Source organism: Dasypus novemcinctus, chromosome 8 (assembly GCF_030445035.2).
Source record: "Dasypus novemcinctus isolate mDasNov1 chromosome 8, mDasNov1.1.hap2, whole genome shotgun sequence".
Lineage (NCBI taxonomy): Eukaryota > Metazoa > Chordata > Mammalia > Cingulata > Dasypodidae > Dasypus > Dasypus novemcinctus.
In genome coordinates, this window is record NC_080680.1 from 82,949,021 (window position 1) to 82,967,436 (window position 18,416).

Genomic DNA, 18,416 nt, shown 5'->3' on the forward strand with positions numbered 1-18,416 from the left:
AAAAGGTCTAATTTAGATGTAAATAGAATCTCAGAAGGATATGAGAAAGAAAATGGGTATAAAGTAATATTTGAAGAGAAATGGCTGAGAAATTTTAAAAATTGACAAAAGACATCAAGGCATGGATTCAACGACCATAAATCCCAAGAGAAAGATAAAACCACACCTAGATATGAGTAAAGTTGCTAAAATAAAACAATATACGCTTACGCAACAACAGAAGAGTGTTTTAAAAGCAGCTAGAGCAAAGAGATGGATTACTTTCAAAGGAGTCCTAGAGATTAAAATTCAAAATAAAAATGATGAAAGTCAGAAGACGATGTATTAAAAGTGCTGAAAGAAAATAACTCCTTACCTAGAGTTATATAGAAATCTATCAAGAATAAAAATAATAACATTTTCAGATGAATAAAAATTAAGAGACTTCATCATTATCAGACCTACACTGAAACAAATACCAAAGTTATTCTTTAGGGAGAAGGAAAATTATCTCAGATGGAAGATCAGAGGTGCAGGAAGAAAGAAAAGCATGGAAAGGTAATTATACTTGTAAATCTAAATGAATATTAACTTATAAAAATAAGAATCTTTAGTGGACTTGAAATTTATAAGAAAATTAAAATATGTCAAAAATTAAATATTAGGGTGAGGTAAAGAGATTAAACTCTTCAAAGGTTTTTTTAATCAGCCAGGAAGTGGTAGAATTAGTCATTTGTACTTCACTTTAAAATGTTGAGGATACATACTATAAATTCTTTAGGTGACCACTGAAAGAATAATGAATATATATAAAAAACACTAATATAGGGAAAGATATGAATAATAACAATTTTTAAAGCAAGAAAGGAGATGAACAGGGACAGAGACCAGACATGACAAATGTAAAGGTAATATTAAGATTTAAACCCAAAGATTATTACAAATTAATGTAATGTAATGGATTACATTAAGGGAAAGATCACGAGATTTTATTAACCTACTTATACAAATCATGCAATATAAGGATATCAAGGTGTACCACTGCACCATTAACTAAAAGAAGTAGGTATGCTATATTAAAATCAGAAGTTAGAAAGTTACATTAATATCAGATAAGGCAAAAAGCAAATCTCATGAAATTTCAGAAGATTAAAATTAAACAGTATGTTCTCCAGTGAAAGTGAAGTTAAACTATAAATGAGTAACTGGAAAATCCTCTTAGTTTGGAAATACCCTTCAAACAACCCATTGGTCAAAGAAATCACATTCAAATCATAAACTATTTGAAACAGTAGTGAAAATATTTCATATCAAAATTTGTGAGATGTAGCTAAAACCATATATAGAGGAAAATCTATAGCTTTAAATGTATTTATTAGAAAAGAAGGAATCCTGGACGTCATTAAGCTATGTAAGCCTCTGTCTTATGAAGTTAGAAGGTAGAAGGAAGGAAATAATAAAGAGTAGAAATTAACCACTTTGTAAAACTCACTAACTTCTAAATTGATAAACTCTATGATCCAGCAGTTTTTCTCCTAGTTCTGTGTCTCAGAAATGTGTACAGAAGTACATTACAGGACTTGTAAAAGAATTTGAAGCAGCTATATTTACAACTGAAAGCAACACAAATATCCACCAACAGTAGTAGAATGGGTAAATAAACTGTAGTTTATGTGTCCAGTGGAATAACAGTAATGAAAATGCAAGAATTCTAGCAACAGTATGACTGAATATCCCAAAAGAAGCTAATGTATTATTAAAAGTTTTTTTAAAAAGTAACATTAGAAATCAGGATGGTGGTTACCTTTGGGGAGTAAGAAAGGGGTTGTGATAAAAGGCAGAAAAGAGGGCTTCTGGGATGTTGATAACATTGTACTTTTTTACTTAATTGATGGTTGAGTGTTCCCTTTGGAAAAATTTGCGCTGTACTCTTCATTTGTGCACTTTTCTGCATGTACTTTATACTCAAAAACTTTAAAAAATAAAAGTAGAAGATATTGTCAACTTTATACTGGTAAATTTTTAAACCTTAATGAAACAGACCTATTTCTAGAAAAGGAGAAATTACTGAAAGTGATATATTAAAAAATAGAAAGCCCAATTAGTTTAACCATTAAGGATAATGCGTCAGTAGTTAGAAATAGGTCACAAAATAGACTCCAGCCCAGAAAGTTTTATAATTCACTTTTAAAGGTTAGCATAAGCTTCATCCAAAATCTAACAAGAACAGTACAAGGTAGGAAAATTACAGTGCAATCTCACTGAAGAACATAGATACAGAAATTCCTAAACAAAATAGCAGTCTAGCAATGTGATAGAAAAAAGGTTGATTTAACATTAGAAAAGCAATGTAAATCACTATACACATTAACATATTAATATTAATATCTTAACCATTGAAAGAAAATATAGGTTCATCTCAATGCTTAATTTAACATATATTCATGGAAAAAAACTTAGCAAGCTTGGAGTAGACTTTCCTTAATCCAATAATAAATATCCACCTGAAAAATATAAGCAGACATCATCCCTAACGGTAAAATGTTGAAAGTATTCTTGAAGATCAGGAACAAGACGAGTGACAGTTAACAACTTTTCTATTCAGTACCTTATAGAAAGTCCTACCCATGGCAGCAAGGACAAAGAGGAACAAAACAGGGAAACGGACTTTGGCCCAGTGGTTAGGGCATCCGTCTACCATATGGGAGGTCCGCGGTTCAAACCCCGGGCCTCCTTGACCCGTGTGGAGCTGGCCATGTGCAGCGCTGATGCGCGCAAGGAGTGCCCTGCCACGCCAGGGTGTCCCCCGCGTGGGGGAGCCCCACGCGCAAGGAGTGCGCCCGTGAGGAAAGCCGCCCAGCGTGAAAAGAGAGAGCAGCCTGCCCAGGAATGGCGCCGCCCACACTTCCCGTGCCGCTGACGACAACAGAAGCAGACAAAGAAACAAGATGCAGCAAATAGACACCGAGAACAGACAACCAGGGGAGGGGGGGAAATTAAAATAAATAAATAAATCTTTAAAAAAAAAAAGAGGAACAAAACAATTTTTGATGATATGATTGTCTACAAAGAAAACCTAAAATGATCTATAAAATATCCAATATACAAAACAGTTGCATTTTTGTACCGTAGCATCAAAAAACTTAAGGTACTCAGGAATATATCTAACAAAAGATAGGTATTACCATATGGATAAAATTATAAAATTTTATTTAGAGAATTACAGAAGGCATAAATGAGATAAATCATTTTTGAAGTAGAAGACTCCATATTGTAAAGACATCAATAATATACAAACTTTTCTGTAGATTTTAATGCAGTCTTTATTAATATCCACCCTTGCATTTGTGTTTGTATTATATAATTTGATAGGTTGTTTCTCAATATATAAGGATGTTCAAAGATTCAGGAATTGCTAAGTTATTCTTGAATATTGGGGAAGTATGCATCCTATTAAATGGAACAATTCAAATTGTATGTTATAAATTCTACCCAGTTAATCTGTAAAGTCAGTGTACCCAACCCCCTACCCACAAAAAAATCCCAACAATATTATTTTAGTTAGGATCATTTGACATGTTAAATCTAAAATTCATCTGAAAGAGGAAACAACACTGGCCAAGATAAAAGGTTTATAGGAGTCAATGCATTGTGACTGAGTTGGGGTGGTTTTTTTTTTTTTTTTTTTTTCCCTATGCAATCTCCAGAAACTACTTTAAAGAAGTACAATTTCTCCCTTTGACAAAGACTTGGGGAAGTGGGCTGGGAGGCAGGGGGCATTAAACTTACCAGAACAATGACTTTTCCCAGAATATTTGGGAAAACCCTCTTCTGGTATTGCTATTAGCAAAATGATGTTGAATCCTTTGAGAATGAATTTAATTTTTGATTCAGATAAAAGCCACTTGGGTCAACCCTGATGAGAAAGATGAATAAAGGTGAAAAACATATATTCTGAACCAACATATGTAACTTTAAAATTTAAAGTGTTATTTGCTTCTAAGTTGATTTAAAAAAAAAATAAAAGTATATAAAGCAATGAAGTTGTCTTGCCTTGTTACATACCAAACATACTATAGACCTTTTAGAAATTAATAGTATCATTTCACATATTAGAATAGATAATCCAAAAACAAAATTTACATATGTGGTAGTTTGAGGTTATATATGAATTCCAAAAAGATTATGTTTGTAAACTGATCTACTCCTCTGTGCCTGGTACCCTTTGATTGTATTAGATTCAGCTGTGATGTCTTTGATTAAATTATGTTAAGATTAGTGCTTTGGGGAAACGGACTTTGGCCCAGTGGTTAGGGCGTCCGTCTACCACATGGGAGGCCTGCGGTTCAAGCCCCGGGCCTCCTTGACCCGTGTGGAGCTGGCCCATGCGCAGTGCTGATGCGCGCAAGGAGTGCCGTGCCACACAGGGGTGTCCCCCGCGTAGGGGAGCCCCACGCAAGGAGTGCACCCATAAGGAGAGCCGCCCAGTGCGAAAGAGGGAGCAGCCTGCCGAGGAATGGCGCCGCCCACACTTCCCGTGCCACTGACGACAACAGAAGCGGACAAAGAAACAAGACGCAGTAAAAAGACACAGAAAACAGACAACCGGGGGAGGGGAGGGGAATTAAATAAATAAATATAAATCTTTAAAAAAAAAAAAAAGATTAGTGCTTTGATTCAACCACATCAGTGGGGGATGACTCAGAGTTGAGTCCCGGCCCCCTTGGTGGGCTATAAATAGACACTTGCTCAAGAAGACACAAGAAGGCACAGGAAGAAAGAGAGCTCCATAGACACAGCAGAGGAGAGAACTTTGATCCTGTGGTTCCAGGAAGAGAGATGAGCCATTTGCCTGAAAGTTTGCAGCTGAAGTGGAAAGAGCAGCTGAGTTGAGGAAGCCTGGAAAGAAACAAACCATATGCCCACCTTCAGCTGGGATCAGAAGAAGCTGGGCTCAAAGAGCCTTAAATGGAAGAAGGAAGGAGAGACCAGGCCCACCATCTTACTTCAAAGGTGGGAACTGACTTGGGTGAGAATGTACTTCTTATGATATCCTGACTTGGACTCTTTAGGGCCTTGTAACTGTAATATTTTCCCCCAAATAAATACGCTTTATAAAAACCAACAGATTTTTGGTACTTTGCATCAGCACTCCTTTGGCTGACTAATAGAACATATGATAAAGATGGTGTTTCAAACAATTGAGAAAAGGATAGGTTTTGATTTTGGGACAAATGACTATAGATTTTTAAAAGTTCCACATCACACAGTGTACAAATATAAATTGTAATTGGATTAAACCAAGACAAAGACTATCAATTTTACAGATCTCTCATTTACAATGTTTAAGATTAAGAATCTCCCAGAATCAATGATACATTTACTTTAACAAGAATGAAGGAGAAAAATTCCTTTCATTGCTCTTCTCACTAACAAAAAATTGGCTGTGTATGTATCTACTAAAATTATACATACTATTTTAAATAATCTTACTCATGATTAGCCAGCATAAAAATCCTTTAGATTTTTACTTATTTTTTAAAGCAGTTTAATTGAGATATATTCACATATAATCTATCAAAAGTGTACAATCAATGGCTTTTACTATACTTTTAGTACAATGCATTCATCACAAAAAATTTTACAAAATTGGAAATTAAGAACAATTTCAAAACTCCAGAAAAAAACTACACACCACTTAGCAGTCACCTCTCAATCCCTTGATCCTTCCCCAGCCCTACATAACCACTAATCTAATTCCATCTTTATAAATTCATTTATATATACATTTTAAAAATTAATTTATTGAAGTATATTACTCATACATAATAAGTGCATAGTAATAGTTGTGAACTTACAAAACATATCATACAGGACTCAACTTACTGTACCACCAATAACTTGCATTGTTGTTAAACCTTTTTAACTAATGATTAAAGATCATTGTCAAAATATTACTATTAACCAAAGTATTTTTCCCCCATCCAATTCTATTACTTTTATATCATTTATGTATGAATATCCATAAACAAGTGTATAGTAAAAGTTGTGAACTTACAGAGCAAACATGTATAACATCATACAGGAGTCCCATACATCAACCCTCCACCAACACCTTGCATTTTGTCATGAGACCTTTGTTACAAATTGTGAACAAGAGTTTGAATATTGTCAAACTCTTACTAATAATCATAGTCCTTATCTTTTATTTGGTGTGTTTTTCCCCCAACTCACCCTATTACTATTTTTTAAATATATATTTTTATGACAGAAGTTGTAAACTTATAAAACAGTCATGCATATGTGCAGAATTCCCAAACAATACCCCTCCATCAACATACCACATTGTGGTGGACCATTTGCTACAGATAGAATAATATCATCTGATTGTTTCCATGTCTATAGTGTACATTCAGCTCATATTTTCCACAGTGCCATTATCAACACAGTGCATCTTTCACATAGATGCAAGCATAGTACATATTACTCCTGTGACAGTCCATAGGTCACTCCAGTTGTATTTTTCCCATGCTTCTCCACATTCCCACCACCCTTCAGTGGTGATGTACATTTACTCTAGCTCACAAAGGACACTTTCATCTATACCATCAACCACCATTCTCATCCACCTGTTGGTTTACTGTGCTATTCAGTTCCTAAATTATTCTCTAGCATTCTGTCAATTGGCATTTACATCCCTGGACTACCATGTTCAGCCACATCCCCATTTATAATCTAGCTGTTACTCTCTTTGTTACCATCTACTCTCTCTACATCTCCACACTTTTACAGTAAAGCTAATTAAAAGTTCTACATACATTAAACATCAGTAGTCTACCTCACTCCTCCTCTTGTCTCCTTTGTCTCAGAGGAGACCACCTACCACCAGGTCTTGAAGATATTTTCCTACAATTTCTTCCAGAAGTTTTATGATTCTTGCTTTTATTTTTAGATTTTTGATCCATTTTGAGTTAATTTTTGGATAAGGTGTGAGTTAGGGGTCCTCTTTCCTTCTTTCAGCTACGGATATCCAATTCTTTCAGCACTATTTGTTGAATGGACTGTTCTGCCCGAGCTATGTGGGTTTGACAGGCTAATCAAAAATCACTTGACCATACATGTGAGGATCTGTTTCTGAACCATCAGTTTGGTTCCATTGGTCTATGTGTCTGTCTTTATGCCAGTACCATGCTGTTTTTACCACTTTAGATAGGTAATATGATTTAAAGTCTGGCGATGAGGGTTCGCTCTTCCATTTTATGATGTTTCTGGCTATTCAGGACCCTTCACCTTTCCAAAAAAATTTGATGATCATGTTTTTTTTTTTTTTAATGCTGGTGGAATTTTTATCAGGATTGCATTGTTCCTGTATATAAATTTGAGTCAAATTGACATCTTAATGATATTTAGTCTTTGAATCTATGAGCATGGAATGGTCTTCCAGTTATTTAGGCCTTTTTTGATTTCTTTATACACTGAGTTGCAGGTTTCTGAATACAAGTGCATTACATTATTGGGCAAGTTTATTCCTGACTATTTGAGTTTTATCTGTCATATTTTATTTTCACCACTCTTTTGACACTTCTAGTTACTTTTATTGATATAATCTTCATTTCTAGACTCTCTTTTAGGCCTCTCTGTCCTATCTTTTCTTTTCAGGCTCTTCCATACCCTTTTGTATTTCCTGAAAATCTGGTCTCTTGCTTAGAAATCTCTCAGTTTCTGTTTATCTGTGAATAATCTAATCTTGCCCTTATTTTTGAAAGACAGTCTTACCAGATATAAGATTCTTGGTTGGAAGTTTTTCTCTTGTATCTTAAATATATCAGACCACTGTCTTTTTGCCTCCATGGTTTCTGGTGAGAAATCAGCACTTAATCTTATTGGGTATCCCTTATATGTTATGCATTGCTTTTCTCTTGCTGTTCTCAGAATTCTGTTTGACTTTGGCATTTGACATTCTGATAAATACATGTCTTGGAGTTGGTCTATGTGGAATTTTTTGGATGGGAGTACATTGCTTCTCAGACATGGATATCTATCCTTCAATAGGGTTGGGAAATTTTCTACCATTTCTTCAAATATTCCTTCTGCCCCCTTTCCCTTGTGTTCTTCTGGGACACCCATGACATGTATGCTTACAGGCCTTTTGCTGTCATTTAGTTCCTTGAGACCTTGTTCAATTTTTTCTTTTCTTCATCTGTTCTTTTGTATGTTCACTTTCAGAGGCCGTTTCTTCAAGCTCACCAGCCCTTTCTTCTGCTTCCTTAAATCTTCTATTGTATGATTCTAATGTTTTTTTAAATTTCATTTATTGCACCTTTCATTTCCATAAGATCTGCTATTTTTCTATGTATGCTTTCAAATTCTTTGTGCTCATCTAGTGTCTTCTTAATATCCTTAATCTCTTTAGCCATCTTATTGAATTTATTAAGGAGATTTGTTTGAACATCTATGATTAGTTGTCTCAGCTCCTTTATGTCATCTGGAGGCTTATCTTGTTCTTTTAACTGAGCCATAGCTTCCTGTTTCTTGGTGTGGATTGTAATTTTTTGCTGGTGTCTTGGCATCTGGATTAGTAGAGTATGTATTCTTGGTGCGGTTTTTCTCTTTAGTTTAGGGCTTCCTGCCCTTTCTCCCTTGGTGATTGTGCAGTAGGAACCAAGGTTGTAATTGGTGCTATAAGCTTTGGATGCTCAATCTGCCCTCATTGCGCCAGGGACTAATGAAGCTTCTCCCAGCTTTCTCTTTTGCCAGGGGTAGGACAGAGTCACAGATGTGTGGAATAATACATGTCGTGCAGCCCTAGACTGTGGTTGCCCAGAGAGACTGATGAAGTTTCCTGCCCTTTTCTCCCTTACCTGGGGCGGGGATGGAGCTGCAGGTGTGGGCAGCAATTTATGCAGTGCAGATCCAAGATAACTGCAGTTGCCACGGTAGACTTCCGATTTTCAATCTGTGCCCGCCAAATTAACCTGGGTAGGCTGGTGCAGGGCCTGCCAGCCTCCTCCCTGCCAGAGTCGGGGCTGAGGCCTAGTCTAAAGCTGCAGGACTATCTGGGTGAAAAAAAACTGGTTCCTACTGTCACTATGATTTTCAGTCAGAAGGGCTTGCCCTTAGGCTGGGAGTGGAGTCAAAGGCGGCCACGGGCTTCTTTCCAACTTGGGCTCATTCACACCCCAGCTGTTCCCAGGGTTATATCTTAGCCAGTCGAGTCTACCGATCAGTAGCCGAAATCAGCAGCCAACCGTCTCCTCCTTCCCTGTTTTTGGGAAATGGAGCTTCCAATTCCAGCCACAGAATAGCCCTGGAGTAGCTCGTGCCGCCAGAGTAGAATAATCACTGGCCTCCAAGGCCTGGCTGGTAATTTCCCGGAGAGGCTGGCGCAGTTCCCCACAGCTCCCCCACTGCTGGAGGTGGTGTTCAGGCCTAGGCTAGAGATGCAATCTGATCTGGATGGAAAGAATTGGTCCCCACCAGCGCTGTAATTTACAGTTCGCTCTGCTTCCCCTTGTGCCAGGTGTGGAGTTAAGATGGCGGCTGCCTTCCTCTTTCTGACTTGGACAGACAGGCTCAAACTTTAGCTGTTCTCAGGATTATCTTTACTCCACTGAATTTACTCATCAGTAACTGAAGTTGGTGTCCAACTATCTCTTCCTCCCTCGTTTTTGGAAAGTGGAGTTTTCAATTCCTGCCATGAAACAGCTCCTGAGGAGACTTGTGCCTCCAGTGGAGGATGGGCATTGGCCTCTGTGGCATGGAGTGCTCTCCTGCCCATCTGCAGTGTTTTCTGCAGATGGGCAGTCTCCTTCCATTCCTTCAAGGATGTTGTAGGACGCTCTTCTGGCCTCCTGGAACCTCTAAACAGGTGCTTCAGCTAGCTCCAGAGAGTTCTGGGTGTTTACTAACTGCCATGTAGTAGGAGATGACTCTAGGAGCGCCTTACTCCACCAACATCTTGCTGGTTGTTCCCTTTATATTTATATTTTATATAAATGGAATCATACACTATGTAGTCCTTTGTGTCTGGTGTCTTTCACTTAGCATAATGTGGTTTGTGTTGGTTTTTTTTTGCCTTATATTACGCCTTGTGACATTAACATGCATTTGTTCAATTTCAAAGAAAAGTAGTCTTCTATATGCAATATTACCCATATTCATATTTCACATGAGGTTTTACTATGCTATACAGTCCCATGTTACATTTTTTATCTTTCTTCTAGTAATATACATGAGCTTAGACTCTCCCTTTTAACCACTATCATACTCTTTAGATATTTTTAACCTTTTGAAGTCCAGGTGTCTCAATAAGGGGTTTATGTAAACACACTTTAAAAGACAATTCTTTGATTACTAAATATAGAAAGGATTTCACTTTAGAAGATGTTTTTTACTTACACTTTAAAATATAAAATATTCTGAATAGCTTATTTAAAATTCAGTCTTTAGCATTTTCATCTTAAATGTGCAAAATGCCATTTATTATTGGAATTGTAAATTGAGAAGAACTGTGGTTTTAAAGACTCAAAATTTTATTTGCTAGATCTGAATCTGAAAGAACAAGGCCCACAGAATACTAAGACTTAATAGAAATAAAAGAATAGATTTTCACAAACCAAAATGGGACTTGTAGAAGGTTTATGAAAATGTAAATTTGCAATACAGAAGACCTGAAATGTGAGACAAAACTAAAGAGCCATAAAGGAAAAGATTGATATGTCTATATGAAACTGGTCTGGTAGGATATATGCCAAATTTTCTAGTACATTTTTATAGATACTGGTAAAAAATATATATAATTTTGTTCTATGTGAGTTTCCCCCCTAAGTTTTCCTGCAACCAGCTTTTCTCATTTAAAAATGTTTTCAAGTTCTTTGATATATGTGTAAAACTACCCCTTTCTTTTTAACTGCTTTATGGTATTCCAAAGTATGGTTGTACCATGGCTTATGTAATCAATCATTGCCTCTCTTATGTACAATTAAGTTACTTTCAATTTTTCCTTCATACAGTGAAACAATATCTTTATATGTGCTTCTTTGTAGATACATGACCATTTCTCTAGATTAATTTCCCCCACAAAATTGCTGAGTCAAAAGATACACACTTAAAATTTTGATAGAATCTTCAGAGGTGCTCTCCAAAGAGAAGCTGTATCGGTTTATACTCCACCATCATGAATAAGAGTAACATCTCCTACTACTATTGTCAACATTGAATGGTATCTTTTACATACTGCTACTAACAAAGACCAAGAAATTTATTCATGTATTGTGTAATTATAAATAAATGAATATCAGTACCCAGAGAATTCTAGAAAACTAAACAAAATAAATGTGTTTGTTTTCAGGTCAGTACTGACAGTTGCTTGTGAACAGACTGAAGTTCTACTTTTTGACCCTATATCTTCAAAGCACATAAAAACACTTTCTGAAGCGCACGAAGACTGTGTAAATAATATCAGGTTAGTATTGTAGTGAAAAATAAAGTGAACTCTATTAATGTGGCCCAACATAGTCTGTGTTGAAAGTTAGTGAAATTTTGTAATGCCTTGTCCAGCAATGCTAGATGGTCCTGTAAATTGTGAAACTTACCCCTTTAATTATAAAACTTACTCTTAACCATTTCAGATTGGAATCTTTCTGAAATACATTTTTCACTTCCATATAATTTTACCTATCCTCTTCAGATGTCAGGATCATCATTATGAACCTTAGCCACGTATTATGCTATTCCTGAAATGCTTTTGGGCTAATGGTCTGTGCAGAGTTATAGTAGTCCTATTGCTTAGCTCACCACTACCACCCCACCAAAAGAAAAAAGAAAAAAGAAATCCAAGCTATTGAGAGGAAAAAACACATACCCAGAGAAGTTATTTATAGTTTTGCTGGAAGCTTCTTAAATTCTCAATAATGTGAGATGTAAATAATAGTTGAACAGGTTGGTGGATTACTATGCAATCATTAAAACGATGGTAACACAGACTACATGTCAACATATACAAATGCTTGGGATAATACAGATTAAAATTTTGATAAAAATTATACAAATATGAAATTAGCTAGAAGTAAAAGATTAGAAGGAAATATTTAAAATGTTTTCACGTGGCTGAGTTAGAATGGATGGATTATGAATACTTTTCTGTCTCATAAATTTATATAATGTAAAATGACTTTTTTTCTTTTTTAACAGCTTTATTGAAATAAAATTTTTATACCATACAATTCACCCTTTTCAAAAGTATATAATTCAATAGGTTGTTTGTTTGTTTGTTTTTAGGAGGTACTGGGGATTGAACCCAGGACTTTGTACCTGGGAAGCAAGCACTCAACCACTTGCACTACATCCTCTCATTCAGTGGTTTTTAATATATTCAGCAATCTCCACAGTCAATTTTAGAGCGTTTCCATCACCTAAAAAAGCAACCCTCATGCTCGCTTCAGCAGCACATATACTAAAATTGAAATGATACAGAGAAGATTAGCATGGCCTCTATGCAAGGATGACATGCAAATTCATGAAGCATTCTGTATTTTTTTATGTAATCTAAGTATCTTTCCAAAAAACCAAAAAACTATATTAAAAAAAAATCTGACCTAAAACATACATGAACACATAAAAAAGCAACCCTGTACCCAATAGCTGTTGCTCCTACATTTTCCCATTTCCCCAGCCCTAAGCAACTATTAATCCATATTTTGACTCTGTAGATTTGCCTATCCTGGAAAGTGAGGTTACTCTTATAATTATTACTTGTAATAGTCTAAAAAAAAGGAAATGTAGAAATTACTTCTAGTCAGAGTAACATACTGAGTTTTGATATAACCCCTATGCTCTAAAAACATACAATAGATTAAATTAAATAGCACAAAAGGTATTGGCAGGCTCTAAAACAAGATAAACATCTTTGTGGTCCAGAAATGCAACTCTTCAGATTCATGTGAGCAGGCCTGAAACCACAGACCCACTTTTTCTATCTGGAAGCAGGCAGTCCCTGGCATTTAGTAGTTTAGTTCTTGTCAGGTAAAGGGATTCAACATATGGCAAGAACCAGAGCCAGAATCATTGATTGAAGCCAGTGATTTGATTGGAATGTCTGCCCCGTTTGTGAAAGGCTGGGGAAAAAAAATTCACTACCTGAGGATATATGTTTTAGCAGGTCTAGACACACTCATGACCAAATATAGAATGAAATCCCTTGTTGAGTCAGTGACTAACTCAGTGATATTTCCAACATCATTATGGAACTTGAGCCCTGAAATATCACAAGGCCTGTTTCTGGACTGAGGGCCCAGAAGGCCTAGTAGAGGCAACAGTAACACTATTAAATAGGAAGAGAGAGGAAATAAAAAATTAAAAACCTTCCTATTCAAAATGAGCCCATAACCAAAATTCTAAAATTCATGAATAAATTAATAATTAATGTCATAATAAAATCAACCAAAACAGACATTTTCTCTGGATGAAATTAATTTTATGGAGTAGTCCAACAAAGCCTTTAATTTTAAAAATAAATTACTCTATTTATTTTTTTTTTTGAATAGGTAATACATGCACGTGATACAAAATTCAAAAGGTACAAAAGGGTAAACAGTGAAAAGTAAGTCTTGTCTCCCACCTCTGTCCCCTAGCCACCCAATTCCCATCTCCAGAGGCAACCACTATTATCAGTTTCTTCGCATCCTTTCTGAGTTTATTCATGTATAAACATACACACATATGCACATGTACACTTTTATATAAATGGTAGCATTCTACATATACTATTATATACCATGCCATTTTCACTTAACATAGATTAGAGATCATTCCATATCAATATTCATGGAATGATCTTATTCTTTTTAACAGTTGCATAGCATTCCATTGATTGGGAGAGACTTAAACATTTTTAGAATGCTCAAAGAAATAAATACCATTTAAAGATAACTTGAAATTATGAAACAAAACAGATGAAATAGGAACAGCAAGATTAGTATGGAGAAGAATGAATTAGAACTCTTAGAACTTAAAAATTAGTATATAAAAAATTCAGTAAATGGAATAAACTTTATCATTTACACCACTGAAGAAGAATTAGTAGGTTGGAAGATGGTACTAACAAAATCCATCCTGGACATATAAAAAAGATATATGAAAGAGTAGTTAAAAGAGGTTTAATTGGGCATATATCCATTATGAGTTACAGAGAAAAAAAAAATCAGGGAATAGTGGAGAACTCATTTTGGAGACAGAATGACTTAATTTTTGGCATTAAAGAAGGACCTGAGTCCTTGAATCAAAAGTAAACTGTAAAGTTACAAGCAGGTTAAATAAAGGTAAATCCACATCTAGACAGATTTTGCTTAAAACTCTAGAATGTCAAAAAGAATCTTAAAAGTCACTAGAGTTAAAAGCCGAATTATTTCCGGAGATATAATAATTAAATTAACAGGTTTCGCATCAGCAACAGTAGATGCCAGAGGAAATTCAAAGAGAAAATGCTAAGAGAAATGCTTAGCATTTTCAAAATGGTAAGAGAAAATAATGTTCAACCCCATATCATATGCAGGTAAACTGATATTCCAGAGTGAAGTAATTTTAATTGGAATGATAAATGTTATTAAATATTAAAAGCAGAAAGATAGTAATTTAGGTTTTGGAGGGATGTACATTTAAAACAAAGTTAAAACTAAAACACTAGTGCTGTCCATTAGAAATGTATTGCTAAGTACATGTATAATTTTGAATTTCCTAATAGCCACATTAAAAAAACAATTTTAAAAATTTAATTTTTAATATATTTTATTTAATCTAGTATGTCTAAAATATTATCCAAAATATTATTTCAACATGTAATCAATATAAAAATTAGTAATTTTACTTTCTTTTTTTGTGCTATTTTATACTTAGAGCACATCTCAATTCAGACTAGCCACATAGTGTGTTCAAAAGCCAAGTGTGGCTAATGGCTACCTAATTATGTGGAGTAGCTCTAGATAGTAACAACAAATTGGTTTTATGTATGGAGAATTTGGTGTAGTGGGAGGGGATAGAATGTTAATGTTCATGTTCATTTAGGAGGAATTAGAAATACTGGGCAATTTCAGACTCTTTCAGAACAATTTATGGTTAAATATATACAATTTTTTTTAAAACTAAAGTTAAGTAAAATAATAGTTCAATTGATAGCTTCCACACCAGCAGAATGAGGGAAAAGTGAATATTGGAAACCTGATTCAGTAGAAGACAAGAAAGCTTTCAATCAATCATTTGAAGGAAAGGTATGATAAATAGAAAACAAGAAGTAGAAAAATATTTCTAAATAATGAGTAACACACAATAAATATAAATGGATTCATGTATTATCAAAAGACAAAGAGATAGTGGTTTGGATTAAAAATAAAACTACCCAGAAATGGGAAAAGAAAACTGGTATACATTATCATTATACAAATCCAAGTCAAAGGCTTTATTAAAAAAGATAAAAGTACAATAGTACATACATATTAATAAAAGGAAAAATTCATCATGAAGATATAACAACCATGAGCTTGTATGCACCTTGAACATAGCCTTGAAATATACAAAGCAAGACCAGAATTATAAGAAATTAAAGTTTATAATTGTAATGAGATTATAATACAAATCTATGCAAAACTAGTAAATCAAGCAGATAAAAATGAGGCTATACAAGCTTTTAAAATATCCTGAATAACCTCCCTACTAAAAATAGAAATGCTGGCTAAAGTGTAAAAAATATGTATTTTGATGCACAGTTGAGCTGATAAAAGAATCCTTGAGCCAAAAGTGAAGTGGAAGCAGGTATGCAGAGAAGTAAACAGGTATTCAGCTGGCTTTCACCCTGGTGGCATCTGCCAAATCCTAGCGACTTTGAGCTGCTGTTTTGACAGCTATAAGGAGTACTAGGGACAGGAGTGACCTTGAGCTTCTGTTTTGACAGCTATAAGGAGTACTAGGGACAGGAGAATTAATTCTGAGGCCAGACCAAGGTGAAAGGAGTCTAGTAGAAAACTCTACCTGAGACTGGACTGGGACCCCAAAGGGCTGTAGACTGTGGCACTGGCTGGAGAGGTATCAGAAAACTTCCTCTGTGAACTTCTAACCACAGCTCTCCATGCGTGTGTGGGGCCCACATTCACATTAGCATGTGGTCCAAAACCCTTGAGCCAACAATTTTAAATTGGATCCTGTTGTTTCATGCTGCTATGAAAACAAATGCAAATCCTCTCTGGAGGAGAAAACTCGGTATCATAAAGAAGTCAGTTCTCCTGAAAATAGTCTATAAAGTATGGAATTTTCATAAAACTTAAAAGATTGATATTAAAATTCATATTGTACAGCAAAGTGCCAAAAATACCTGCGAAATTTTTGAAGAAGACTGATGGTGGGAGTTTGCACCCCTTTAGTGGGAAAAGAGTGAACTATTCAGTCAATAGAAAAGAAAGATTCAATTGTATACATGGAAAAATAAAACAAAATAAAATTAGATCTCTACCTCACATCATAATATAGACTAACTTCCAGCTAGATTAAAGGCCTAATTATGAAAGCAAAACCTTTAAAGCTTTGGAAGAAAATATAGAATATAATTTTAAGTACAAGAAATGATTTTTTAAGGCACAAAAAGCTTAAATTATTAAGAATTGATAAGCTCAAGTGTATTAAAATTTAAAACTGCATTTTACCAAAGACATCCTAACAATGTAAAAAAATTAGCCATAGGCTTATGGGAGAAGATATTTTCATGCACATAATCAAGAAAGGCCTAGTATCTAGAGTCTATAAGAAGATAACCCTATAGAAAAATAGGTAAAGAATCATGTAAGAGAAACTACAATGAACAATAAATACAGAAAGATTTTCAACCTTGCTAGGTACCATGGAAATGCAAATAAAAATAATAATGCCAAAGGATGACAAAATTGTTGAGAAATAGGAGCTCTTAGATATTATTGATGGAATATAAATTGGTAAAAATTATTTTGAAGAGCAGTTTATCAATATCTGGTAAAGTTGAAGATCAATATATATATTTTTAAATTACCACACATGTGAACAAGGAGATGTATAAAAAATGCTCATTATAACATTGCCAGTAATAGTGAGAAGTTAGAAACAATGTGGATGTTCTTCAAGAAGAAAATAGATTTTTAAAAAATCATGGTAGACTCAGTACAATGGAATTCTATACATCAGTTAAAAATAAATGAACTAGAAGCATTAGCTTCTAAGATATATCTCAGAAATTTAATGTTAAGCCAGAAAAGCAAATTGTACAATGAGCAGTACAGTGTGATACCATTTATATAACATTTGAAAATGTACATAAATAAGCTTGAGGAGAGCAGGTATTTAAGTCTGTTTCGTTCCCTGCTCTATCTCCCGCACCTAGAACTGTGCCTGGCAGATAGTTGGAGTGCTTATTAAATATTTACTGAAAGATTTTTTAATTTACTGCATGAATTGAATGCACAACAGAACTATAAATTTTTTTATGGATACACACATGTGAATTCACAGTATTAAAAACTTGCATGGGGAATGACAACAATTTTGGATAGTGGTTCCCTCTGGAGAGGGAGGGAGGGGAATGGGATTGGGGAGGGGTACACAGGGTACTTCAACTGTGTTTTAATATTCAAGAAAAATCTGAAAGATAAATTGTTAAGATTTTGACGAAACTGAGTAGGGTATCACAGCTGTTTGTTATATTCTTAATAATTTTTCTGTGTATTTCTAATATTTTACTTTAAAAATTCTTATCTCACAAAGAAAAGACTTGTGTCAGATTCTGCTTGAAATGACTTTTAACTAACAGCTGTTAGGAATTTATGTTCTTTATCAATACAGCTCTCATTTGTTGCTAACATATGCCTGCCATAGCACCCCACACATACAAATTTGAATCTGTTCCTTTTTGATCTGTTGGCTAGAAAAACAGATTTTGAACCTTGTTTAGAAATACATATAACTTAAGCGTTTTTGGTTGTTTGTGTTTTAGGAGGTACCAGGGATTGAACCCAGGACCTCATACATGAGAAGCGGGCGCTCAACCACTGGAGCTACATCTGCTCCCCATAACTTAAAGAGTTTTGAGTGAGGATATGAGGAGTCCTGTGGTGCATGAGCTTTAGTGTGTATTACTTATTAATAATGTTAAGTTCCATTTTTCGAGTGCTTACCGTGTGCCAAACTTCAGTGAAGTGCTTTTCATACATTATATTGCTTAATTCTCACAATACCCCTAAAATACCCATTTTAAAGAATGAAGAAACTTCAACTGAGAAAAAGAGATTTGCCCAAGGTCTTATATCTAGTACATGGTAGAGCTGGAATTCATGCTAAGTTCCATTAGACCACCTTACTCTATTCTTCAGAGAAATGGGCATGCATTTCCTGGTTTAATTCTAGATAGTCATTTTGTATTTGATAAT

General features: G+C 34.8%; 1 protein-coding gene and 1 non-coding gene across 2 annotated transcripts in view; both read left to right on the top strand.

Moving 5' to 3' along the window:
* The window catches only part of DCAF10 (DDB1 and CUL4 associated factor 10), a 57,754-nt gene that overhangs the window by 3,883 nt on the left and 35,455 nt on the right, over nt 1-18,416 (top strand). The window contains exon 2 of the mRNA XM_058302095.1: nt 11,330-11,443. Coding sequence (XP_058158078.1) covers nt 11,330-11,443 — 114 coding nt within the window. The remainder of the gene's footprint in view (nt 1-11,329; nt 11,444-18,416) is intronic.
* Nucleotides 12,410-12,516, top strand: LOC111763878 (U6 spliceosomal RNA). Its single transcript, XR_002796621.1, has one exon. It is a non-coding gene; the product is annotated as a U6 spliceosomal RNA (small nuclear RNA).